This window comes from Gasterosteus aculeatus, chromosome X (genome assembly GCF_964276395.1).
Source record: "Gasterosteus aculeatus chromosome X, fGasAcu3.hap1.1, whole genome shotgun sequence".
Lineage (NCBI taxonomy): Eukaryota > Metazoa > Chordata > Actinopteri > Perciformes > Gasterosteidae > Gasterosteus > Gasterosteus aculeatus.
The window spans coordinates 3,858,246-3,884,757 of record NC_135698.1 but is presented as its reverse complement, the minus strand read 5'-3'; the positions used below and the strand labels follow the sequence as shown (position 1 = coordinate 3,884,757).

The following is a 26,512-nucleotide window of genomic DNA, read 5'->3' as shown; positions in this document are numbered from 1 at the left end:
GCGCCAGTGCACCATCATTGTCGTCTCTCTTCGTGCTCAACAGCAACAGCGGCTCGGAAAATCAGCTCTAACTTTAAAGTGTAATTTTAAACCGAGCGCTTTGAATGCCAGGAGATGAGAATAGTTGTTGCCTCTGACGACAAAGGAATCTTTCCCATGTGCCCTGACTTCAAAATCATGCTTTCCTCCCCCCTGTTTTGTATTTTATGTTTAATTCAAATTGATTTAAAAAAATACATTTTATTAGAATATTAGAAGAATATTTCCTTTCTGTTTCGCTGGCTTGAGGATGAATCATGTATATCTGTATTGTCTGTTGACAAATGACCTGTAGCATGACGGTTTCATGAAAGAAGTCTCATATTTTCAGCTCTTTTCACTTTATTGCTTGACAGTATTCTCAAAGGCCCTGGACGCATTATATTTATGGATGAAAATGTAATAAATATGCATAAACACTCGCTGCCGCGATTTCGGTTAGGATGTCATCGTGGGCAAAAGGCATTAATCACCTGCTGAGTCGATCCAAGCAGAGCTCAGAGCTCGAGACGTTGGCACACAGCAGCCTTCTCATAACCAGCTGCCGCTTGTCGCTCACGGTCACATTTCAGCAAAATGCAACCGGATGTTTGAGGCGACGCAGAGCTGCACAACGGCGACAATTACGCTTAACCAAGGGCTGGAAAAGGCCCTTGGAAAGTTTCACATGGCCGGTGCTTGTTGTCATAGCATTCGCCGCGTGACGAATAATAGAGGTGTCAAAATCGTTTGACAGGAAGAAATAAAAGAAATGGAAGACATAAAAAAAAAAGTGAGCGACTGGACTCAGTGTGAGGGACAAATGGATGGATGGAGTCTCTGGGCCTCTGTAAGCCTTCCCTCCTCCTCTCCAATTTTTCTACCCTATGCAACTCACTATCCACTCCCTCCTTTCTTACACAGAACTTCTAATATCAAAAAAATTATTTTAATTTCCACAGGGAAAATGTTTCAATTTCTCTCCCTCTCCTTTATTAATTTTCTCTCAGCGTTCAAATGACAAAAACACGCACACCAACACACACTCCCAAGAGTGTGGATACGTTTCAACCTCATACAGACACACAATCCTTTATACTGACAGCTAATATTCTCTATTCTCTTATACCCTCCTGTGTGGGTCATCTGAAAATTCAATTTCTGGCCATTAGCTGTTCTTCGTCCACTCTTCCTGGCAGAGGAAGAAATGTGCCCTGCATAAATGGCCAACATGCTGATCTGTCGTAGCATCTCATCCGCGGTTGGACTGAGCACAGGAACAGTGTACAAACGATGGGAGGAATTCAAATGTGTCGCTTTCGCTCATGTGCCTATTACTGCTCAGGGTCACCGGGGACCGGATGATATCCCAAAATGCAATGGTTTTTCACGGAGCACAATGGGTTGCTTCGCATTTTTCAAACAATGGGGGAAAAGCTCATTGGAAATTTGACATCTCTGTGATGAAAAAACAAACCCGTGCCAGCTGCATACAGAGAGGACCCGATCGGAGATTTAAACCCAGGTCGTTCTCGCTGAGAGGCGGCGCCGCAAAACAGCTGAGCCGAGCTACAATTAGAATTTGTGAAAACCCCTCTCTCTCTCTGCGATGTGACGCGGGCGTGTGACAGATGTTGAACTCGGTGCCAGCTGCGATGTGAATGGAAAATCTAACTCGACAGTAAATCAGTGAAGTGTATCGATGATATGGGAGCAGTTTTTATGTGGTACAGTTAATACATGTTGCTACCATGGCTGAACAAAAAAAGCTAGCGAAATAGCTCATAATCAACGTTGATATAGGATGAATGTTCAATACACCGCTTCAGAATAAACCTACCCCGGAAATCTAAAAGAACAGAGTGTCACTCGGCTCAGTGTTTCCAGAGTGGGCAAAACCTGAAAGCAGATGTTGGTCTTCAGTACCTAACGTACTGAAGACCAACATCTGCCTACAGTTTGTAAAAAGACAACTTCAGACGAAGAAGACTTCAACCAAGTGAACCAGTCTTGTTGAGGAATTTATTTAGGGGGTCGGTGTCATGGCAACAGCAGCCCGTAAGGCCTCATGGGAGGAACACAGAAGGATGGTGTAACCAGGGGCAACAGGGTGGTAACTAGGGTTACTGTTGCGTTGATGTGAGCAGAGGTGAACTACCCTGATCATCTAAACTCCTCCTTCAGGTGCAGCCCTCCTTTGGTCTGTTTGGACTCATTATCGCTACAGGCTCAATCATAAGTTGGCTGGTAAATATGATCTAAATGCATGTGCATTGTGAGATGTGTAGTCACAGCCATGAGCAGTTAAAGTACTTGTCTCAAAATAGCACAGATATGTTTTTAAAAGTTTGGAAAGAAAAATGCAGTCCCAGTTTGACTCTGCTCCATCCTGGCTGATTCCCGGAAGGGAGTAATTATGCACATGACACACACACACACACACACACACAGTCACACCTGGCGAGGGCACCGTGTTAATTATTAGGCACGTAAATGTCATGTCTGAAATACCCCTGGTGCTTTCAGGCTCAAAACAGAAGACCCCCACCCCCATTCTTCTCCTGATTGGCAGCTCATTAAGAGTGAAAAAGTCAGGAATTAGCAAACGGCTGCTTGATTCTCTCCCAATATGAAGCTCGAGGAAGAACAAACACCGAGCAGCCTCGCCAACAATCATCAGCACTGCCAATCATCTGCGGCTGCTGCGTTCGCCATGGTAACCCCCACAGCTTCCTGATGCTGAGGGCGCCTCACTTTTCAAAAGCTGCGCCGGGTACTTACCGTGCTAATAGCGGTGCAATTCAGCGGGCAAGCAAATTTCATAGAGAGATAATAGTCGCCTGCATCGTCCGATGTCGCAACCTTCATTACTTTTCTCCACTCGCAGCATCAAGCAATGCTTAAAATATAACTTGAGGATGAAAAGTGGGATGGAAAACAATGCAGACGGATTTCATTCTCTTCAGTTTGGACCGATCAGAACCTTCCTTATTGTCCATGATAGCAACAAGCAAACTAACAGTGCGATTAAAATAGACTGAGGACAAACAGACTTCTTTTGGTCTTTTTGGAGACTTTTGGTCCAATTTCAAAATTTGTGTTGTGAATTGGTAAGCTGGGAAGCCAATTTTGGTATTTGGTCTAACTTGGGCTGTATTCTTCCAATTAACGGCCTTAAATATCCAAATAAATACATTTAAAAGAACACATAATCTGGCACATTCAGAACAAATTGCTTCGTCTGCTTCTTGCTGTGCACCTTCTGCACCAAAGCCACTGTGTTTCAACTACCTGCGAAGCTCTGACCTCGTCACTTTGTTTTGTCTACGTCTGAAGGTGATCTTTGTGTGTGGGTGTGGGGGGGGGCGAGTGGCTGAACAAGTCACATCGGTGAAGCAATGATTGCCAGACGTACTTCCAGCACTGAAGGGGAGACTCTGATTGACCTGATCAGGCCAATCAGAGTCTCCACTCAGGCTTTTGTTCCTGAGAAATATCTTTTTAGATTTCAATATTTCCTTTCCCTATGACATCAATCGAAATGAGAGGACTTTCTTCAGACCTGTGAGCTGAATCTGTAAAGGAAATTGTGAGGCCGTCTAACAACCGGTGGAGAAAGGCTCGTTGACGCAAATGCATTTCAAGGTTGTGTGCTGTCAACACTTGGGTTGAGTGCTTTCTGGTTAGTTTGGTAAGTCTATGATTAAGACACGCGCAGTGTTTATAAGCTTGTTTACTCCATAAACAACACATGCGGCATATTATTTGCTTTTTTTTATGCTTGTCTACAACACAGGCCTTTTCACTTGAATTGATTTCATGAACTCAGCAGTGAATGCAGCCTCTGCGCTGATCTTTGAATAGGACTGTTTTCGCGACGAGGCACATTTACAAAGAAAATGTAAAATGTGCATGTTGCCTCATTTAAAATCACCCAGATAACGCAGTCAAGGGAGGATTTCACCGTTGGCGGGGGCTTTGTTATTCACACCATTTCTTTGTGTCTTATTTCTGCAGGTTTAGCGGACGCAGGAGCCACAGCAATCCTGTCCTGATTTCGCCCGTGAGAGCTTTATGTGCTTTGGAGAGGAGATCAGTCGCCAAAGGAACGGATGGAGGGAGGAAAGCGAGTTTAGAACCGGCTGTGTTCCAAAACGCCGATGGAAAAAGGAGCGGGACACACAGCGAGGGAACCAGGGGAACCGGGAGCTTGTGGAGTTGGGAGGGGAAGGGGGGGTGCACAGAAGAGAAAGAGAAGGGTGCCACGTGCCAACACATCCCCAAGCTTTGCTTCAGGAGCGCTGTCAAATTTGCCACCACCGGGGTGGGGGGGTTTGGGGGAGGTGGGGGCGACTTGCCACACGAGCACCGAGGCCCTTTAAAAAGTGTTTGTGCGCCTTGCGCTGCAGAGGGAATTTATACTAAAGACTAAAATAATGTAAATAGAAAGGAAAGTCGACTCTTTCTGTCAAAGAAACTAAATTATATTAATATTTCAATATCTACACGTTCAAATGAACTTCCTGCAAAGTTCAGATATTTGGAATCTTTTGAAATCAACAGATAAAATACATCCTGTTCTACTTTATTTCTATTTCAAAATGCTGTCCTCACCTCTTCTATACTAATATTGCTCATGGAATAAAACAGTTGCATCAATTTCTGCAATTTTTATGCCCTCCAAATACGTGGAGCGAGCGAGACGAAAAGAGGAGGGATTGATTTGGACCAAGTGCAGGGCAGAGAAGCAGCAGGTGAGGCAGACGTCTTCAAAGGGCGTCTTAACTCCCGGCCTTTGATCCAAATCCAGACAACCAAGACGGTGAACAAAGAGAGCCCAATCCTCTCAGGTCTCCTCCCTCGCTCTTTCTTCTGCAGGCAACCAAAAGGAACCCGCACCCAATCTTTTAACTCCTCACTTCCTTCACATCACATCCCTCCAACAGTAACTCCTACACACCATGCTGTTGCGTGCGTCTATACAATTGCCACCGGAAACGCATTTTGTTGACCGACTGCTTGTTTTACTGCAAAAAGGAGGAGTTTGACATTTGACGCTGAGTTTAGCTTAGCTTAAGTACTGGAAGCAAAGGCTCACTGATTAGCACGCTGTACCAGTGTCCTTTTACAAGCGCTCTGTGGTATGATCTTTATGTTCAGCTTAGCCAATGACAATCACTCTCACCCAAAAGACAGAAGAGCCTTTTTTATCTTCTTGTCTACACGTGCATGCTTTGAAAGCAGCGTGTTAGCATATGAGAAATATCCTGCAAATATACAGTTTTTTGCAGTTTGTGGAGTATGAATGACAAAAGTGTGGATTTTGAAAAATGTGGTGATTGAATGCATTTTGTCTGAAAGCAATGAAAAGTTATTCACAGTCCGTGTGTCGCTGAATGTGTGAAGAGTTTTGAAAATGTGGTTTGAGTATTGAACAAAACTGTAAATTCACTCATCTTCATCAGGATGGTTTCTGTCTGTAGAGGATTTACAGATATTGTTGAATCAATTGTAAATGTATTTTTTTCTTCCTGCTGCATATTATGGGCATGGTGTTGGTAATCTGATGTATGAATTCATTTCAAGTCTTTCCAGATTTTCAAGTAGTGATGATATTTAAGTATTTAGCCTATATTTTAGTTTAGGTATTAAAGCAATAAGGTACTTGAGGCGGTACTTTATCGTCCAAAGTACTGCCTCAAGTACCTTATTGCTTTTTTAATACGGTAACCAGCGAAATTATATAATAGTATATTACTATATACTATACTATAATAGTACGTAAATAGCTGCCTTTCAGCACAAAATAGTATTAGCCACCAAATGTTGTGTACCGCATTTCAGTAGCCTAGAGAAAAAAATTGTCCCCCGTACGTGCATGAAAACAGCATCGGGTCTCCTTGCAAGGTCTTTGCAGCATCTCATTCATTGACATCGCTCATGACACCTTAATTGGTTGTGAAAGCTCGCATTGCCCGAAAATGATCGTTTGTAGGATTTCTAGTCTTTTTCGGCAATCGCCGCCGAGCTAAAAGCTGAAATATGGAACGCTCGGGTCAATGTGACAAGGTACTGTACGTTATCGCTCAGTAATGCACCCCTCGTGACTCACTCTCAACCAATCAGAGCGCTGGATTTCATCTACCCGCATTATAATAATGGATAATGGATACATCTCAACAATATGCTCATTATCATATCAAGAGCACTGATTATTATTATCCGTAGTGAAAGAGCAGTGTGATACTCGGATGCTGTTATGTGGGCCAAGACTTGATACGACTAGTGATGTTGGCGGTTCGTGTTATTCAATTATTCTTTGAGAGTATATACTTTTGGAGAGCGCAGCACACATGCATTCATTTGCCTCCTAAAAAGAGAGCAGGTCGAGCACACACACACTTCTTTTATCTGTCAATGCCTCAAACACCAGACGCACACTTTGAGGGGCAAAAGCCAACGTGTGTAAAGCTGATTAAAGCTGCAATAAAAAGAAACAGACTTTCTATTTCTCTCTGTAGGGTGTTTGTCTCTGTAGGCTGATGAAAACACTAACAAGCCAATTGCAATTTCAGTTTTAATGAAGTCTTCTCTAAACAACTAGCCACCCGTCCACAACCCTGCGACAACAACACACGTGAGATGCTGAGGGAAAACCTTCCACTACCTCTGACTTTCTCTGCGGCGACACTCACTTTGAACGTGTTTATGACCGATCACACAATTATGCTGTGTTGTTATCAAGATTTATTCGGTCAGACTAGTTTGCGGAGCACAAGATGATTGTACAATGAGATAGAGGCCGGATTTCCCAACTCTCCCTTTGTGTCCTGCGGCTAAAACCACTTCACCGTCATACCGAGCGAACACCCTCCCTCTCGCTTTGTCTCCCTTGTCTCCTGCACCCCGGGGCTCGTTAGCGACGGCGTAGGTGAGTAAAGACCGAAGGTAATTAGATACACGTGACACTTTTCTGACTGGCGGGCTGACTGATGAGCCGTGTGCGCTGGTAGACGAGCTCAATGTTTTCGGATTATTCCCCAGGGTGAGAATTCCAGATACAGCTTGGAGTGCAGTCATCGAGTCATTTTGCTCTTCTTTATTGTGATTTTCCCGCAAAACCGTCCGGCCAATCGTGAGTTTCATGAATTTTTTTTGTACGTTTTTATAGATTCTGAATCATTTGCTTCCACTACTTGCAATTAAACTATTTATGCGTTAGTCTGCTTCTTCCACGGTTTTGTTTACATACGTAACTTTAACATCTACATCAGTGGTTGCCAAATCTTTTCTGTAAAGTACCACTATGATGATATAGGAACATAGGGACTCCCAAACGGGTTGTAGCTTATTTCTTTTAAATAAATGGCATTATAATATACAAACTCTATCAAATTAGATTGAGTACATATTACTTCACTTTTCCACATAAGTACATTTTTCCTTGACCATGTTCTCATTTTTTAAGTCTTCTCATGGGTGCACCACCAGCTCGAGGGTGTCTGTAACCCTCCGTCCGTAGCGAGTACCGAGTGATTGACCCTCTGCCAATTCTGCAAAGATTAGAATGAAATCACTATTATGCATTTTCACTTTAAGGGAACAGCTTGAATTAAACTCTCATCATCTAACCTAATGCAAAAGAGGAAATAAAGTCAAAACTATTCCTTTACACTTCAAAGTGTGAATTGAACTTAAAAACTACGTTTTAGGAAATAGGGCCTTAATCCCGTCCTCTTTTTAAGACCTGCGCACCAGTGGATCAGCTGGCTCCTGTTGAATTAACCATGAAGTAAATGCTCCCTTACGGGCCTTGGTGCCGTTTGTCTGCACTGTCTAATCTCACCCCCGTCTCTCCCTCAAGTCGGCTCCCTTTCTGTTCTTTTCATCCTCCCTCTCCTCCTATATTTATGAACCTGCTGCTTTAACACATACACACACTATCAATGAACCGACTTCTGTAAGTGATGATTACATAATATAGTGCGAAAAAACAAAAGGAGTTCCTCTGGCAAGCAAAGTAGATTACTTAATGTCGTTAGGTGCTCTGCTACACATTCACAGTTCTGACAGAGGTCATGAGAACACAATACTTTGGTACCATGTCGATGCCAAAATTCTGATGATGCTACATTTCGTCAGGAGGAAAAGTGCAACGTCTGTTGACATCAGCCCGGTTAGCAGCTGGTGGACAGAATAACAAACAATAACGGAGCCTGCAATGAGTTTCATTGTGATGGTCAATGGTCTTTTCAGCCATAAAACGACAATACACCCGATCCATTTTTTGACGCTTTCAGTCTTGACGCGTGAGGGCAGTAACTGCAGAACAATACATGCTTTCACGTCAGACACCACGAAAGTCTGGAGTAATGGACGCCATTAAATACAGCAGTGTGCAAATATTGTTGACTGAGATCTGTTTTATGAGTCTCCATTAATGAACAGAAGCCTCATGATCACAGAAAATCAAATAAATTGGGCAGAGAAATCGATAACACATCCCATCATTTCGAAGTTCTGACGTAGTATCATGACAGATGTTTTTCTCCTATTCCTGCCAAAATATTTAAGTGGGGAAACAATTTGAGCGAGAATTGTTTCAAAGTCTTTCTCTTCAGCTTTCATGGAGGTAAATGCTAAGTAAATGTTAACTGTCAGTGCCTAACTGTGGGGAAAGACAAGGGGGATAAACAGCTCATTCTCAATCCCCAACACTGACATCTCTCTCCTCAATTTCTTGTCGATGGCTGTCAGGCAAGAGAAAAACAGAGTAGCGTGAGCTACGCACCCGTGGCAGAACAGGAGAAGAAACAGAGAACCAGGATGAGACGAGGATCGAGGACCTGACAGATCGACGGCTGCTCTGAAGGGCGGAAGAGGGGTGCGTGGCTAAGAGCCTTCGGGGGCACCAAATAACCGAAAATCACATTCATTATTGAAACAGTGATGAGCTGTTTGGCAAGAAGAGCAGCAGCTGCACCCTCTTATTTGCTTTTCAGCTGTACGGTTGTAGTTATTTCGAGTCGCGACAGCATGGATAAACAAGCCTCCCAAAACTCCGTCTGCTTTCGTTCTTCATGTCAAACAATGTGACGATAATTAGCAGATGGCTAATGAGTCACGCGGCAAGAAGCTAAATAAATAAATAAAAGCCACACGCTAACTGATGGGAAAACAGATGAGACATTTCTTTGTCCCTGGTTGTATCAGTGTCAAGTTGTCGAAGATGTCATCGGGAAAATGAGGCAAAGGCTCAGTTAAAGGTGTCAACTATGGCGGACACACACACACACACACACACACATATACAGGTGTCACAACTCACTTTCTAATAGACATTCAAGAGACTTCGGACATTGGGCACTGTACAAATGTATATGCATTTTGCCGTTATTTATTGTCTTGTGTGTCTTTGCTCTATTCTCTCCTCTGATCTCGGCGCTTCAGAGGGCGGAGCTTAAACTGGCTCCTTTGCAGTCCGCCAGCTAGAGATTTCCTGCAGACGAACATGCACGCAGGGCCTATGCGGCGGTGTTGGTCTTCTGACCAGCCTCAAAGAAAACCTGATTTTTTTTTCTCTTCTCGTACGTAAGGTGGGTCGCACTGATACTGGTACTGGAAAGATGCAAATTCATCATGTCGTCCGTTGAAAAAGGCCTGTTGCATTATCAGACCCCAATCTCATGGGTAAATTAAGTTTGGTGACCTCAGAGTATTCACTGCATTATAATACATCACAATTTTTTTTTAAAGTCCAAAACAATTAAAGGGAAAAGTATGAACACAACAAAGCAATAAATCATGATTAATGAATTTCAAAATGTGAAATTAATCCGTTTTTTTTAACTATTCATGGCTCTAGTTTTTAGGGATTCAAGATGTTGCTGATGTTGTTAGAGGGTTTTTTTTGCAATTGAAATGCAAATAAAACTTTCATTCAGTCAGCATTTACAGAAGGCAATCCAATTAAAATAAAACAAGTCATTATTTCACCACACTTCAATTCTCCCTGCATAGATGGTGTTAAAACTCTTTGACATGCCGGTATTAGAAGTGCTGCAGTGCAAAACAGCACACAATGCAAACAGCAAGTGATGTTCAATGATGCAACTGTTTCAGTGAATTACTGGCTGCGGAATTGCTTCACCTGCCGCATAACAATGTCTTTGAGTCAGCTGTAACAACCACAAAAAAAACTCACACAGAACGTGCACTTATACTTGCACATATAAATACAAAAAAGGTCATGCATACTAATGTACTTATATTACACACTAGCATACCAGGGTGGCAGGTTGGTTTCTGGGGCTTCAGCCGGAGATGTTTTGCCAAAAAACGGGATCTTTTAGGGTGTTATGACCGCAGAGTATTGCTGTATGGTATACAAATACTAGAAAGGTATTACAAAATGACGAAATACCACATTCTATCGGTAGCGGTACTTTAATTAGACATTAATAACTTGTGTTTAGGCTAAGCCCCAAATGTTTAAAACGCCTTAGACCGACCCTGAAACACACCTAAGGCCTAAAGTAAACTGATGAATGAATAATGTGCGCACACACACACACACACACACACACACCCTGGCTTGCCGTTTCAGCAGCTTAGGGACAGAACGGCCAGCCTAGAAATCAGTGCAAGGAATGCAGAGGTTGAACTTGGCCAATTAAACCCAAACAACCAATGAGTTGTCACACTTTTTCTTTGCTCCTTTTTGTCACTTCACCCGGCTCCTACGTCTCTTTCTCTCCGTCAGCCTCCACCCCCTTTTTAGACACTGCCACCTCCTGCCTCTCCTTCTGTCAGTGCCTCCCCCTCCCTCCACCTTCTTGTCTCTTAACAAATTCTTTCCCAGTAAGCGCCCCATGCTCTCGCTCATTAAAACAGTTCCCAGTAGTCTCTCAGGAGAGAGGAGGAGGATAAAAATAACCCTTCTTCAGCTTCTCTTCGCTGGTTCTGTCTTTCACGCCTGCGTTCCATACATCAAATAACTGTTTCCTCATAATAACCATCGTTTCTTCTTCTTCTCTCTTTGTTCCTCGCTGACTCTCAGTCGCTCCTTACTCTTGTTCTGATGCTTCTCCTCCAACCGCACACACCTGCCTTTTTAAAATGCCGTTTGCAGCAGCAATGGAGTTGTTGAATCCCCCCCAAGAGACCGTTACAAAGAAACAAACAGTGCTACGTCGAGCATTGCTCACTCACACAACCACACACACACAGTACGATCGGAAAGTCATTCCCAAGCTCAATTAGGAAACGTTTAAAAATTAAGAAATACACATACTTCCTCGTTTAAAACTGTTTACTATAAAACATGTTACCGAAAAACTGACACAAAGCCAGTAGGCCGTCAGACTGACGTGAACGGTGGGCGCTGTCTATGGTGCTGATTTGTTCTGCGACGTCAAAACATAACAACCACAGGTCAGTGGAAAGCTAATGCACGGCATTCAAAGCACAATGAGCAATATGCACACGTTAAGCTGATAGAGGTGGCTCAGTTGACGGCGCAGCCAGAGAGAGAGAGACATAGAGAGAGAGAGAGAGAGAGAGAGAGAGCATTTTACTCAACCTATTTGAAGGGGAGAAAAGCTCAAAAACCACTTCGCAGTTGAAAGCACCAAAATGTCATTATCAACCATATACTTTATCTCAATATCTGAATAGTTGAGCTTCTCGGTAGGAAATCTATTAAAAGGCTGACAGGCTGCGAAGCCTCTACATCGAAGTCGTGCTCAGCCCAGCTAGTGCGGGATGGCACGTCATCGAACAAATGGTTATACTCCAATAATCAACTTCTAAAGTTCCTCTACCTGTGTGTAAATTCTGTGGAAGGGTGAACATCGGGACAAATGGACATTTAGAACTGCTCAATGCTATTTCAGCTACTGTTAAAATGATTTCAAAATGAAACGCAAATATTGTCGCTGTCCACATGTTTAGGGTAGTTTCAGGTTATTTCACTCAATGTTTAAGGGAACGTGGACAAAAGTATGACTGCAAGAAAGTTTTTCATCCTTCCCAAAATAACTTTTTTTTAGGGTTGCTGTTTCAGTTTCGGTACAGATGGAACCAAAACAGTTTTGGTTGAAAATGAAAACTACAGTCTGACCTCCAGCAGAATTGCCACATCTTAATAAAATCAGCATTAAATCAACATGCATTAATGTTCGGTATATGCTCTCCTTGAATACATTTTTTCCAAACAGAACTTAAGAGGCGCCAAAGACGAAAGAAAAACACACACACACACACACACACACAAGCGGAAGCACTAGAAGAGCAAATGACCATCTGGCTGCTATGAAAACACAGCTTTTCATCCCGTTTCCTCATTAGTTAAATTATTTTTAGTCAACGACAGTGATGGGGGAGGAAAGCAGGAGAGGAGGGAAAGGATGAGTGAGAGGAAAGAGGAACATGTAAAAGGGAGCAGAAAGAGAGAGAGAGTAGCAGTTTGTGCAATGCCAACGAGTATAAACAAATCACTCATTGGCAAAGCAACACAGTGATCTAAACTTGCCCCTTTTGAAAGATAAGGACAAAATGCCCAAAATATAGTACAATGCAGCAGACACACAGCGATGAACGCTCACTAGTTTTCAAAAGGCTTCAAAGACCGTAAACCACGGGTCTCTGCTGAAACACCATCACCTGTCTGGGCCCAAATTATTGCCAAACAAGTTGTTTTGTTAGATGTGAATGTTTTCCCTGGGAAGCAAAAACTGGAGGTGCAAATGGTAAAAAACTGTACTGAACAATTAGAGAGCATCTGCCAAGTCCAACAAGGCTTTTAGTGAAAACCTTTTGTTAAAGCAGACATTTGGACTTGTCAACTGCTGGAGAAGCACTGGGCCAACTCATCACAACAGAGTCGAATGCAGCCAGTATTGTTTTTATATGAGGCATCCCTGTGTGAATAGTAAGGACGGCTCCAAGAAGAAAGCATTGGGATTTTTTTCAATCTACATCCAAATCTCCATCAAAATAGACATGAAGAAGGGGCGGAAGATCAAGTGGGACATAAACCACTTGAAGTCCTCCCATGAGAAAATCAATGTTGACAAACCCTAAACAGTAACAATCATATTATACGAACATAATTAATTCACTCACCATCTTTGTCAGCTCTTCTGAATATCTGTGAATAGAAAGCAAGAAGGTGCAATCAGTGTCATTGGAGGTATCGGCCGGCAGCTGAAGGACGTATGAACAGGAAGAGTGTAGAATAAGAGAGCCTTAACAGGAGGGCAGTATTTATCGCTTTATCTATAGCTGAACAAAGGGTGTGCACATCTTTGTCAATGGCGACCCATAGTTTACAACCTATTTTGCTGGCTCTACTGCAAATTGCCTCCATGGTTTTTCTAAGGTTACACCTGCAACTATGTAAACTGGGCCGGTATTTGTCAGACAATTCGTCCAGGGTTCAAAACCTGGGACCACTGGAACCCAGAGAGCAGATGATGCCACCAGAGGCATACCAGTCTGCCAGTTTTCATTGTTGGATGGATCCATCCCCCATGCTCTCTATCACATAGTGGAATTCCGTATTAAGGACAGTAGCATAAGGATTAAGTTGTCGAATCGGCGTATAAAACAATTATGTACACGAATCTAAGCTGCTGATCAGCCAACAGAGTCACGATTACCCTTCGTGGACGCGCGCACCACATGGCGTCCGCGCAGGAACACGCGCTAATTTACAGCTTGGGTGAAACATCCTCTTTTCCTGTGGATTTGAAAGTTGCACGTCTCCTACTTTCATGCCGGTTCCAGAGTACTTTGTTCACTGTTTCTATTGTCTACTGCCGGCAACAGCACAGCGACAGAGAGATGGGGGCAGGAGGGTGATGCATGGAGTCACTCTGTGTTTCTAGTGATTTGTTCCACGAATCCATCTTGGCGAGAATCTGATTTAGACATAATACGGCTTGTTTTACACACATAACACCTTTTAAAAAAGGTTCATTCATTTTGAAATTGAGATTTTCCTTCTTCTTATCAGGTTGCTGAAACCATGGTAAGTATTTAAGGTAAGTTGTTGAGGAAGTGTTATCATGAGCCGTTGGAGGCTTAGAATATTGCGGAAAATGCTCAATTCAATTCCACTTTGACTTTTTTTGTACTCTAGCCTCCGTCTGAGCAGTTGTCTGTCACTTTAAGGTGGGAGGTGGGAGTCAGGATGGGGGTTAGGTCTTGGGCTGGGGGAAGGATGGAGATGAACCACATTGGGTTGGGCTTAGGTTCAAGGAAGTAAGTTTAGGATTGGTTTTGAAGCAACTTCCCATTATATAAAATGAGAAAATTTCTAGGATATAAAAAATATGTTTAACGGGTTCGATTTGTAGGTTTCTTGGTCCAAGGTTGCTTCCATTCCTGGAAGCCCCAATGCAGTGCTGCAGAGATGCATGCTGAGCAGGTCTTCTGGATGCCTTGTTCTCAGGCAAAAGGGAATCAAGTATGTTTTCATTCTTATGTTTTTTTATTTAGTTTGAGCTTTTTTCAGGGACATTCAACAATAAAAGAACGATAAAGGAAAGGGGAGGAAGGATTTCCCCACAGTAGTACTGCTGTTTATTTGCAATTAATCTTTTCCTGTATGTTGTAGAAATGTACGGTTGAAGGATCATTCAATTTCACAGCATACTGGCACATTTGCTTTGAATTATCTTTTAAAAATCATTCATTTCATAACTCATTTTAAAAGATGGTTCATAAAATAAAAGTCAGTGCAGCAATCAGAGGGTTCCTAACGTTTCGGCCCAACAGCCTTCTTCGGAGGAATGCATGAGGGAGAATGACAGTATGTGTAGAAAAAAGATGGAGGAGGAGTTTGAAGAAAGCTTCTGGTTGGTTTAAAACCTTCATCCCACCTGGATGTAGTCTCCAGAATATAAAAACATGCAACACTTAATATTATTATCAATAAATATTATTGTCTCAATGCAAAATTGGCAAAGTTGGTTATTGCTGTTTAAACTAACAATCTCTGACTCTCACATCAAGCTAGACTGAGATTAATGATCAATAATGAACAATTTCCATAATTTACAGTTTGACCCTTAAAGCAGCACTGTACACAATTCGGTACGGCCGCCAGCGCTGACGGTACGCCGAAGTCGTCGGCTCCCCTGCTGCACCGGAGGGTCTACTCAAGGAAAACAGCCAAGTCTGGAGCTGCTGGAGACAGACAAGCTCGGAGAGGAGGGAAATGTTGCGTTGCGAGGAGGCTGTGTGTGTGTGTGTGTGTCTGAGAGAGAGAGAGAGAGAGAGAGAGAGAGAGGCAGCAAACAGTGACAGAGGGAGGGAGATTGTTGCATCCATCTCCTAACCTTATTAAGAATGGATGTTTTCTTGGCCTGGTTGAGGAGTGGAGGAAGATGTGATCCCCGAGAAGAAAAGGAGGCAAGGCGGGAACGGAGGAGAGGAGAGGGGGAGGGGAGGTGGTGGAGGGGGGGGGGGGTGAAAGGAGTTTAAAGAATGGAAAGAAAGGTGTATGGTCTAAGATGAAGGAAGCAGGATGTGATTAGAAACAAGCAAGTCGAGAGGGTCTAATGAGCAGGATGCTGCCCGGAGGCACACACTCACACACACACACACACACACACACACACACACACACACACACACACACACACACCTGCAGCGATCATTTAATCCCTTTGGTGTGGATTTCTCCAAGTGATAATAATGCTGGGGTTACTAATATCAGAGAAGAAATTTCAATTTCAAAGTTTAAAGCAGGAAGTGTGCCGGAGAGGAAATGCCACAAACGTGGGGTGTCAGTGGGTGTTTAGCTTCAAATGTCACACCGAATGCTTCAGTGAAAATGTAACCCAGTGGAAAACAACGAGTTTGAGGTTAATTCTAAGAATAATCTCCCGTTAATTGTTTCATTTACAAATTGTCCTTAAACGTGTGTGTTTATTGTTTGACATTGTTGTTTTAATTAAAAATAAGTCTTCCATCTCCCCCCTGCCTGTGACCAAAACACTTCCATGGTAGAACTGAGCAAGACCAGAAGAAAAAACATGGGTCACACATCGGAAGCAGGTCAAAGAGCCATTTTGGATCCCGACTTAAACATTAGGGAGCCCTTGTGTTTTGCGTCCGCCTCTGGGGAGGTATAAGAGGAAACTAGGTTACCCCCCCCCCCACACACACACACACAACCCCTTTACACGCTCTGCATTTATTCGGTTACTAGGATGCATTGGCCCTGTGGTTATTAATGACTTTCCTCTGTAGCCCTTCTTTGTCAAACTATTCCGGCCGCGGTCCTACTCCAATTACTACTACATCATTAAATCATTAAAAGAGAAATCAATTCAATCTCCATAGAGCAGATGAAACTGGGCGGTGGGGGGAAAATAACCATATGCGCGAGGTGACCCAGATCGACATGGCGCGCTGCGTAACTTCTCACACAGAAAGGCTGCACCTTTGGAGATCTATCCGCCGACTAAAACAAGGTCGGGGTCCTGTTACAACTCGATATAAAACATATATATCACAGTGAGAAGTTATCATGAATAATTAAAAAACCGAGGATTCTGTGATGCTGCTTTTTTTTGTCCTTTCGCTGAGCGGTGAGATGCGCGTCGGACTTTCTTCACAGCAAACTAGGACCTAAAGCAGCGATGCGCTGCGCTGTTCTGGATTTACGATGACTTCTGCGTGGGAAAAGGAGCGCCGACTTCGGGCCAAGTTTAAGGGCGGATTGGTTTAACGTATGCAACATTTTTGTTTTGGACCGGTGCGTAAGTGCGCACAGCACCGGTGCCCTTACGCACTGCTCGCCGGACGCCTCCATCGCCCCCCGCGACACCCTCCCATCTAACCCCGCGAGGCTGACCGCAGCCTCCCGATACTCACATCCAAAATCACGGAAATGCCTCTCCGCGGCTCGGGGGCGAAGAACTGCTCCTGAGCCACGGCCACGTCCTCCTTGCTGGAGGCGTACTCCCGGCTGGAGATGTTCTTGTTGTCGCTCATTTTGGTGACGATCCAGCGGACGAGCCCGTCGATTCCACCGGGCTGGGCTCCGCTGTTTCCGGACTGCGCTGCCGTCGCGGACTCGCTGTCCTGACCGGCTACGGGGTTCGGCTGCTCGCGGCTTTCCTGCGCTCGAAGTTTGGCTTGTTCTTTGTTGAGCAGTTTGTGGACTCCGTCCCTACAGTAGCGCGCTGCCTGCTCACACATCCTTTTTGCTGCGGAGCGCTCATGCTGCGCTCTATGGGGGGGGTGCAGCCCCCCCCCCAACAAGCTCCCCAGTTACATCACAGCACCCAACTCAACAACACACCCACTCATAGTTCCCTCCTGCCTCCGATATTGATATTATAACGAGCAATGGTCATTATATTTTCATGGTTGGAGAATTTATAGTGACTTTTAAGCACAAACTGGTATTTATTCTTTCTCATATTGAATATTATTTCATATTTATATAAAGTATAAAGGAAAATACCTCTCAGAGACCTCTCAGTGTGTGTCCTGTGGGTCATAAGAGGAGTGTCTATTGAACTGTCAGTTCAGCTCCTCATTATAGTTTTATGTGTGTGTGTGTGTGTGTGTGTGTGTGTGTGTGTGTGTGTGTGTGTGTGTGTGTGTGTGTGTGCGTGTGTGTGTGTGTGTGTGTGTGTGTGTGTGGTGTGAGGGGGGCGGGGGGGGGGGGGGGGGGTGACATATCTAACCTTTGGTAATGAGTGTCTCCAGCTCGTGCCCTTTCAGCAGAGCGTTTAGTCATGCCTGCCGTGTGCCTATTGTCCAACACAAGAGCGCTTTGAAAAAATTAACTTCATGTGGGAAGTTGACACTTTAACAAGACACAAAAAAATGAATAAAGATAATGATGTGTCATGGATTCAATCCCCGAGGCACTAGATTTGGTGAACTCCCTTGACATGACTGCCCCCATGTGGACGGAGTGTACAATGACAGGCATTAGACAGGTGTCCTCAGCAGGTTTTTATCGTTCAGTATTTACCAACACAAATGTGACAAACGGAAATAATTATTCTGCGCAAATAAATGTCTCCAATGACATTGGAGCTCAGGCATTGAACAAATCATTTGTCAACACATTCAGCTGGAGCATCATGAAACCATTCCAACTTAGAGGCTTCAGTTAAAATCGTTTGTATCGGAGGGCGCCTGGAGATGATCCACCTGCCAAACCGCGGCCCCGCAGAGCCTCCTGAAGGGGCCACAAAAAGTATTTTGGTCTTATCCCGCGAGAATGGCGTGCACCTCTTTCACTGTGAAACCAGGGTCGTCCAACTAGAAACAGGGCAAGCGATGGGAAATCCATCGCACATATATTACAATGTTTAAGACATTATTTCAAGAAGCTGGAGGTCTGCGTGTGAGAGCCAGACTGCAGCACTCTCTTTACTGCAACCGTCCCAGGATCAATTGGTCAAAGCTTGCTTCACTGCCAACCCTGACTATTTTCCATTGATTTTAACACTTTAATTTGCTTTTTGCACAATGATAAAATGCAATGAATCACTTCCATTGTCAGCGAAACCAGTGCTCCTTTGAAAATATCATGTTTGAAAGCTTTAATTGTCCTCTTCAATCTGGTTATGTCACGGTTTCGGTTCATGTCCCGTTTTATTTTGTAGTTTCTTGCCTCTTTTACATTACATTACATGTCATTTAGCAGACGCTTTTATCCAAAGCGACTTACATTACACTTTAAACCCGTCGCTTTTTCACATTTTTGCCCGGGGAGCAATTAGGGGTTAGGTGTCTTGCTCAGGAACACTTCGACATGAAACACGGGGCAGCCTGGAAACGAACCACCAACCTTGTGGTTGCACAACTTCTCTAACCCCTGTGCCACGACAACCCTCTTGTCGCCCTGGGTAACTTCACTTCCTGCCTTGTCCTCTCATCCCCTGTGATTGTCTGATTGTTTCCTCCTGTGTCCAATCACCTGCACCTCCCTAGTGTATTTAAGCCGTGTGTGTCTCTTATCACTTGTTCAATGTTTGGGATGTTCCTGGTTCCCGTCTGCATTTTTGCCCCTTGGCCCGTTTTGGCTTTGAAGTCTGTATTTTGAGTCCTACCATCTCCCTGCACCCTGACAGGTTATTTCCCTTGTTAATATCTTCCCATTATCTTTACCTGATGAGAGAAGAGATGGACTGCATAAGAATATATTCTTGCAGGGGGTGGCCAATTTGTGACCAGTTTTGATGAAGGGGCTTAAACAACGGCAGCCCACACTTTTAATGTATTTCAAATAGTATGTTTTAATGAGGCCGCCTGTACAATGTTACAGATTCGGGGTCATCGTGTTTTTCTTCTGAGACAGTTGATTGTTTTTTCTCTATTCATTATGAATAATAGGTTGACCTGCTTATATTCTTTAAGGTTGTTTTCGCCAAACAAAACTAGATTCTTCTAAATTGGTGGTATGCCATAAACATTGAAGTTTTCCGCAGTTCGCCTAAAGAGGGAATTCCTTCTGCTGGAAGTTCAGTATCGCGTCTGAAGATATCAGATGACTACTGATGATAATGCTAACTAGACGGAAACTTGCTCCTTGGTATAATACAGTATAACCCTCAAGCCTGCAAATTAAAGGTGAAAGCATTGACTGTAGAAACCCTCGCCAAGAGGAGCAGATTCCGGTAAATCAAAGGTTATTAGACACTCGTCCAACAAGACAGGGTTCTGTGTTAAATGTTCTATTCAAATACCAGACACCAGAACCAGGTTGAGGGTGTGATTAAAGCATATGTTTCTCCACACTGACGGAAACCAATTAAACCAAAGATGAGATAAACGCAGTACCAAGGCCATCGTTGTCGACATCCACATGAATATTAAAATCCCGGAATATTTGAGTATTATTATGACGGAGGTGTCGCTTCATTAAAGTTGATATATTCTCCATCCAACAGCCAGGTTTCAGTAAGACAAAATGGATCAACGTGGTGATCTGATATTAATTCATTTACTAAAACGGCTTTAGATGACAGATCCAATGTTTAAAGTACCACCTTTAACTGTCTATTACTGTCTATTTTGCTGCACGGTTGGTCTGGTATTTTGTTAAACTCCTTGAATGTTTACTTTAGCTTTAAATAATTGAATTACCCGTGGGGCAGGCACATTCTCAAGGGTTTATTACTGTTTGGGTGGGTAGCTGCTCGGATGCTCTCTGCTTCCTGGTCTGAACTCTGGGTCATGGATTTGGCCCACGAAGAAACTGGCTCAGATTTGTTGAAATGAGATCCGCGCCATCCGAAGTGGGATGGATACGGTCACTCCTAATCAGACCAGGCGTCCCCAAAACGTCTTCCAGTGATCAATGAACCCCACACTGTTTACTATGGATAGCTGTTCCAGTGACATTCTGCTGCAACATATTTAGATGGAATTATTTTGTAGTTGGTCAAGGAAGACCGCGTGGGCCGTTAGGCAGCACAACTGTTATAGACACTCAAAGTTTTAAAGGACTTGTGTTGGTTGATATGGTTAATTCCATGTATTTACTTTGAGGAATGTGCTCATTGATTAGGGTACATTTCAGTTCTTTACCTGTGTGGTAAAGTAAAGTTTAAGGTCAAGCTACTTTAAGGAACTTTGACCTAGCATTGATTTTGATGGGTTTCATCACGATAATCCTCCTCCTGGCTATATCCATGGACCACGGCCCCAATCAGAGATTCACCTCACAGCCTAAACCGGCAGGAGCCTTGAATGGCCAGCAGGGGGTGTAACAGTCGCGCAACCTGCAGCGAATGCTGACGAGGGTTAACAGTATCTCAACATTACCTTTTGGACTGAATGACTCCTGTAGGCGAGCCGGGAGAGGACAACATTGAGTTTTGTTCGTGGGGACTACTCTTTATGAGTGTGTGTGTGTGTGTGTGTGTGTTCCCAACCCTTGGATCCGGCGGTAAAAGACAGATTGAAAGGGCTGTGATTGACCAGAACCATTTGTTTTGTCACCTTCTGACCCAACATCAGAGATCCCATGCAATGTAAGAGAAAAGCATAGTATTTTGGAGGCACTTCACGTGTTTAATCTCTGTTCCAGTCTTGACTCAGTTCTTCCCTTTGTTTTCATTGAAGAGAATACCATTTCCATCCAGTTGCCGCTGATTAGCTAAAGTTGCAAAGCAGCACTTTGCATACACAGCCTCTAGGCGGTCACGCTGTTATCACGACGCCATGACAACGACGCCGTGACAACGATAAGACAAAAACGAGAACCGACAAGTGAAACCTCTTTTACACAGAATGCACACCTGAATTTTACTGCATGTTTCTATACCAGATAGTGTACTAATACATAAACTGCATAAATACAAGAAAAACATTGTGGGTAAATGGACCAGAAATCTTGCTACCAGGATGTAAACCAATAGCTGGTCAGACCAGAGATTGTTAATTATGTCCCCACCCCCTCCCCGAGGAGTAACCACACCCAAGCAGCTGGCTTATCATATTCAATCATGACATCATATTCTTATTTTAAATACACCCAGAATATAAAAGAGAAATGTGCCTTTCAAAGATTAAGATGCATCATACAGGAGTTCACAAAGTTTGTGTTTTCGGTCCCCTGAGCAGCCTTGGAGTGATTTCCACTGAAGCCGGCCTCAATGGGTTTGACCCCACAGGACTCATAAAGCTTGAGCTGGTTCTGAGGCTTCTGGGACTGTTGCTGGTCTTCAGTCTGTGTTGTGGGCTAAAGCAGTTGTATATATTTACTTTGGTCTTCATTTCCCAATGTTTCCTCAGCACTGTGCACTTCACTGCACTGCAGTTGTGTCCTGTCTAACTATGGAAGAGTAAAAATGCCTGATTACAAGCAGAATGCTGCTTAGTACTGTAATCACGGTCTTTTATTGTTGACTACTCAGCCGTTCCTGTGAAGTGATTGCTGATTAAACGCCTTTTTAATCTGCACATTGAAAGCACGGAAAATCATTACTGGTCTGTCCATCACGAGACACTTCTCTCACTTCTAATCTCCTGCAAACTCCTCCAATCAGAACACAAACGGTTCCCGCACGAGCGTTGATGTGTGCGTGCGCTGTGTTTTATTCTCACCAGTGTTGTGTTCAAAAATGAAGAAGCGCCGGACGGACAAAAGGCATCACAGATCGAAAGGTTAAAATCAAATGTATTTAATAAAGGGGATGGTGTTGTGGTAAAAAGAACATCTCAGCTGAGGAGCCGCTGGTCTCAGCAGCCAACAAGCCCCAGGTCAGTCCTTTTGACCATCCCTAGTGCCCGTTTGTTGTCTCCACCAGCGAACTCGAGAACAATGGTGGCCTACAGGTATTTATAACAATCCTTAAAAGTGTGAAAGTTAGTGTCCACACGCCTGGGAGTGGTCTTCTGGTGAGTTCAATGTAACTCGGATTTCGAATGACCCTCAGTCAATATTCAATACAATCATAACTGTATATCGGTGTTCTATTACAGTTGCAGAATTACAGTGGTTTTACAATATTGTCATTACTTTATTGATTACACATTTTCAGAATCATGGCTGTATTCTGTTGTGCACTATATGCATTTTATTTATGAACCGGGTCGTCAGTTTTTCTAATATCCTACACCAGCCTCCTCAGGCTTCTTCCCAGCATTACCCGCGGCAGCACTGTTGTAGAGTTGCCTTGCAGTCAGGCTAATAGTAATAGAAGTGGTAGAAAGAAACACGTTCTCATCAATCCCAGGTTACTGGGCATTCAAAGCAGTGTAGCATGCATGCTAAATTGTACTAAAGCCAGAGGAGGGAACAAATTTGGGTAATCGTTTTAAATTTAATCAAAATGATTTTTTTATGACTTAAGAACAGGTAAAGAAAGTGAAAAGAATAAGGTTTGCCTGGATAATTTCTCTGAGGTAACTAATGTAATTGCCTGGAATGATTTTAGACAAGGCTCTATATTAAGTTCCAAGGCCCTTTCATTCGATTAATATATGAAGATAATCTACTGTTCACCGCTGCGGTTGCGTGCAGCCGGACCCTCGTGCGACACACACGCATGTGGAGGCCATTGCTCTGCAGACGGGGGTCATCGCTATAGGTGCCCCCGTCCCTCAGCTTCCCTCTATGGTCGTCTCGGCTGAAAGAACAAGCGCTACTAAAACATGCAGTTCCTGTGGAAATTACAGTGAATTACACTCGCCTCAGGATACTTTCCAGTTCTGTATCTAAAACGGAGTGCTCGCGTAATTCAGCTGGTTTCCCACTCAGAAGTGTGTATTTCTTCCGCTTTGCCGTTTCCCTTCTCGTATGTGTCACCCATCATGGCTTCTTCGTCATCCAGGCCTGAATTGGACTAAAACCAATATGCACGCGTTGTATGTCGACACCTTAAGGTGCATGACTTCAGTGCTCAATGATCATGCTCCTCAAGGTACCGGCAGCTGGGAGCGCTGCTCCTGGAAGTTCCACAGAACAAAGACATACTCATCCAGTATTTATTAACATAACTCTTTGAATAGACAAACGCAGTTCTTCTTTCAGACCAGTGAGTGTTATGCAATGATAATCCACTGTAGCATTGTACCTTGATCATGGAAAGTTTAATGCTCAGGAGAACCCAAGGGAGCGCAATGTCGAGTGTGAAGTCGTTTAGGTGAAGGTTCTTCGAAAAGGGCTAAGTTGTTGCAGTGCTTATCTGTCCAATCCTTGTCTGCAAAGGAAATATTTTCATTTTCATTTCAATCACGGGGAAATGTCAGAGCAACTATGAATAAATACGGAGGTGACGAGCAGAAAACTGCAATTGCCGTGTGTCTACTCACTTGAAAAATCAATGCACAGATAAGAAGCAGGGAAAACCCAGTGGACTTGTAACCGGTGGTATTTAAATAAGGAGGGACGTCTTGAAGTTAACTATAATTTATTAAACCGGCATACATTTGAAATACTCTAAAATCTTTGTGGCATGCCGTAGGATAGGGGATGCCGAGATCCGATGAGGCACATCCCCCCCCCTTGGATTCCAGACACTGGTGGTGGTGATAGAGAATAAGATCCTATGATACTTCTGGTTTGCTGCTGTTTGAAAGCGTCCGTGGTGGTGCATCTGGTGCACCCTGAAATGACAACTGACAGCAACTAGTCCTAAACAAACAGCTTGTCCTCGACTCAAATGCAACACACATAAGATTCCAGGGATCGTTGACTTTTGTTATGAAGTGAGGAGGGTGTGGAGCTGAGCTGTGACAGAAAGAGGTCGGCTACTAAGAGCACGGAGTAGTGGTACTGCCATGAAAGAAAGAACATGTATTTGGGTCATGCATCAAACACTATGTACAGTTTCTTAATACATATTCATTAAGAATTTAATCAGGAAACAACAATAACATGAATTCATGAGTTGTGTTATTCAATATTATGTTGAACCAAGCAACTGACCCTGACTAGGCGGTTAAAGATGAACTGGAATATTATGTTGACTCTGTTTTGTTTCATCTAGAGTCTCCTATTCTTCCCATTCTTAACTACTATATTGGCCCAATAGGAACCTACATTACACCAAGTTTGGAATAAGTGCTGAACATAGGGTTGTCATTGCACAAAATTGTTTAGGAAAAGAAGACCTAGGTCTCTAACTGTGAGGGCTTGGTAGCCTTAGTTGTTTGTCTATTACAGAGGATTGTCACGGTGTGGTTCACTTCATGTTATATTTTGTAGTTTTCTGCCACTTGTGTCCCCGGGTAACTTCACTTCCTGCCTTGTCCCGTTGTCCCCTGTGATTGTCTAATAGTTTCCACCTGTGTCCAATCACCTGCACCTCCCTTGTGTATTTAAGCCGTGTGTCTCCTGTGTCACTTGTCGCGTCATTGTCTTTTGCCACGCATGTCCTTGTCCTGTCTTTTGTCTTGGATGCCCATAGTTTCATGCCTGAGTGTTTTTGCCCCTTGGATTTTGGACCTTTTGACTATTAAAGTCTTTTTGTATTGGAAAAGTCTGCGTTTGAGTCCTGCCTTCCACCCCCAACCCTGACAGAGGATGCTCCATCCTCCTCTGTCTTCTTAACTGTCCTGGCCTGCACCACTGAAAGTATTTGTATTACTATGTATTTGTTGTTTAACCGTAGCATTTGCACATTCTTCCCAAAATGTCATTGCTTTATCATTTCATCCTATGGGGGAAATTGGTATAGTTAGTCTGTCCTAGTTGTGTGAATTCTTGCGTTACGGACAAAAATGGGTTTTGTGGTGCCGCAGTGACCTTTGACCACCAAATTCTAATGACTTCTTTTAGTTCAAGTGGCCGTTTATTTGTTGGCCTAGCGACCTGTCCGTTAGCCAAAGGATTTGAAGAAATTCCCCTCAAGTGTGCCTGGGAAATGGTGTCACAGGGATTGCCTCCTACGCCTAAAGCTAAGCTATAAGGAACGATAATCTATGACACCACATAATTACCACTTGTTACATCATATTTCCATTTGGGCATTTTGGGTTGTGTGCATGCATACAACCGCAAGGTGGGAACTGCAGTTTTGGGCTCAGAGCACCAGCCTAATAGTAGTTGAAAAACATATTCCACTGCAAATGTTCATCCTAGTTGCCTTGTTGGGTGAAGATTTGGTCACGTCTGGGTGTATGAAAGGATGCCTTTGCACGCTCAGGTTTTGTGGCAAGTTCAGGCCGATCCTTGGGAACATTCCCTCTCCAGTTAGCGTGATGACCAAGTCCATAGGAAGCCACTTGCAGCTTAAGCTGCTTCTCAAACACCTCGGGGATTCCTTGGAGGGAGAGCACATGCACACAACGGAACCCTGACACACTATAAAAAAAAACAACGTTACGTTTGAGCCTGTTGATTTATGTCAACAAATATCATAAAAGATGATGTTAAAGAAAATAAGGTGCTGCTGTAAAAAAAAAAGACTTTGTTTGGCCATTAAACAACAAGACAACCGATTCATAAATATTGTCCAAATCCTCAATGCAACACAGGGAGGGAGGGAGGGAGAGAGAGAGCGAGAGAGAGCGGCAGCATGAGAGAAAAGATAAGTGAAAGAATAGTGCTGAACAGACAAGAAGGTCACAGAACTGTTCTGCTGAATCACTCATTTCAACTAAATCAGAGATCAATACGCCCTTGTTTTGACTATCAATGATAACTGATCTGGAGGGCTCGCATACATAAAGAGGCATTGGAAGTGCAAAAGACCAGTGGGAAAAACTTTGCAGTGACATTCAAAGTTAATTTGATTTCCTCAAATCCGTTTTTGTAGTGGATATAAAAAAGAAAAAAACCAAAACATTACATGTTTATATATATATATATATATATATATATACACATATATACATATACACATATATACATATATACATATATATATATATATATATATATATATGTATATATATACATATATATACATATATATGTATATATGTATGTATATATATATATTTTTTTTTTCATTAACAAATACAAATGACATTTTAAAGGGTATAGCTTGTTGGGTTAACAATC

The 26,512-nt window shown here is 43.3% G+C and overlaps 1 protein-coding gene across 2 annotated transcripts in view; it reads right to left on the bottom strand.

Annotated features, from left to right (window-relative positions):
* necab2 (N-terminal EF-hand calcium binding protein 2) overlaps positions 1-17,262 on the bottom strand; it is a 77,317-nt gene extending 60,055 nt beyond the window's left edge. For both annotated transcript variants that reach the window (XM_078082600.1, XM_078082601.1), the window contains exons 1-2: positions 16,906-17,262; positions 13,144-13,168 (exon numbers count right to left, since the gene is read on the bottom strand). In XM_078082600.1, the coding sequence (XP_077938726.1) occupies positions 13,144-13,168; positions 16,906-17,232 (352 nt within the window). In that variant the 5' untranslated portion in view covers positions 17,233-17,262. The remainder of the gene's footprint in view (positions 1-13,143; positions 13,169-16,905) is intronic.
* Between the last annotated feature and the right edge of the window lie 9,250 nt (positions 17,263-26,512).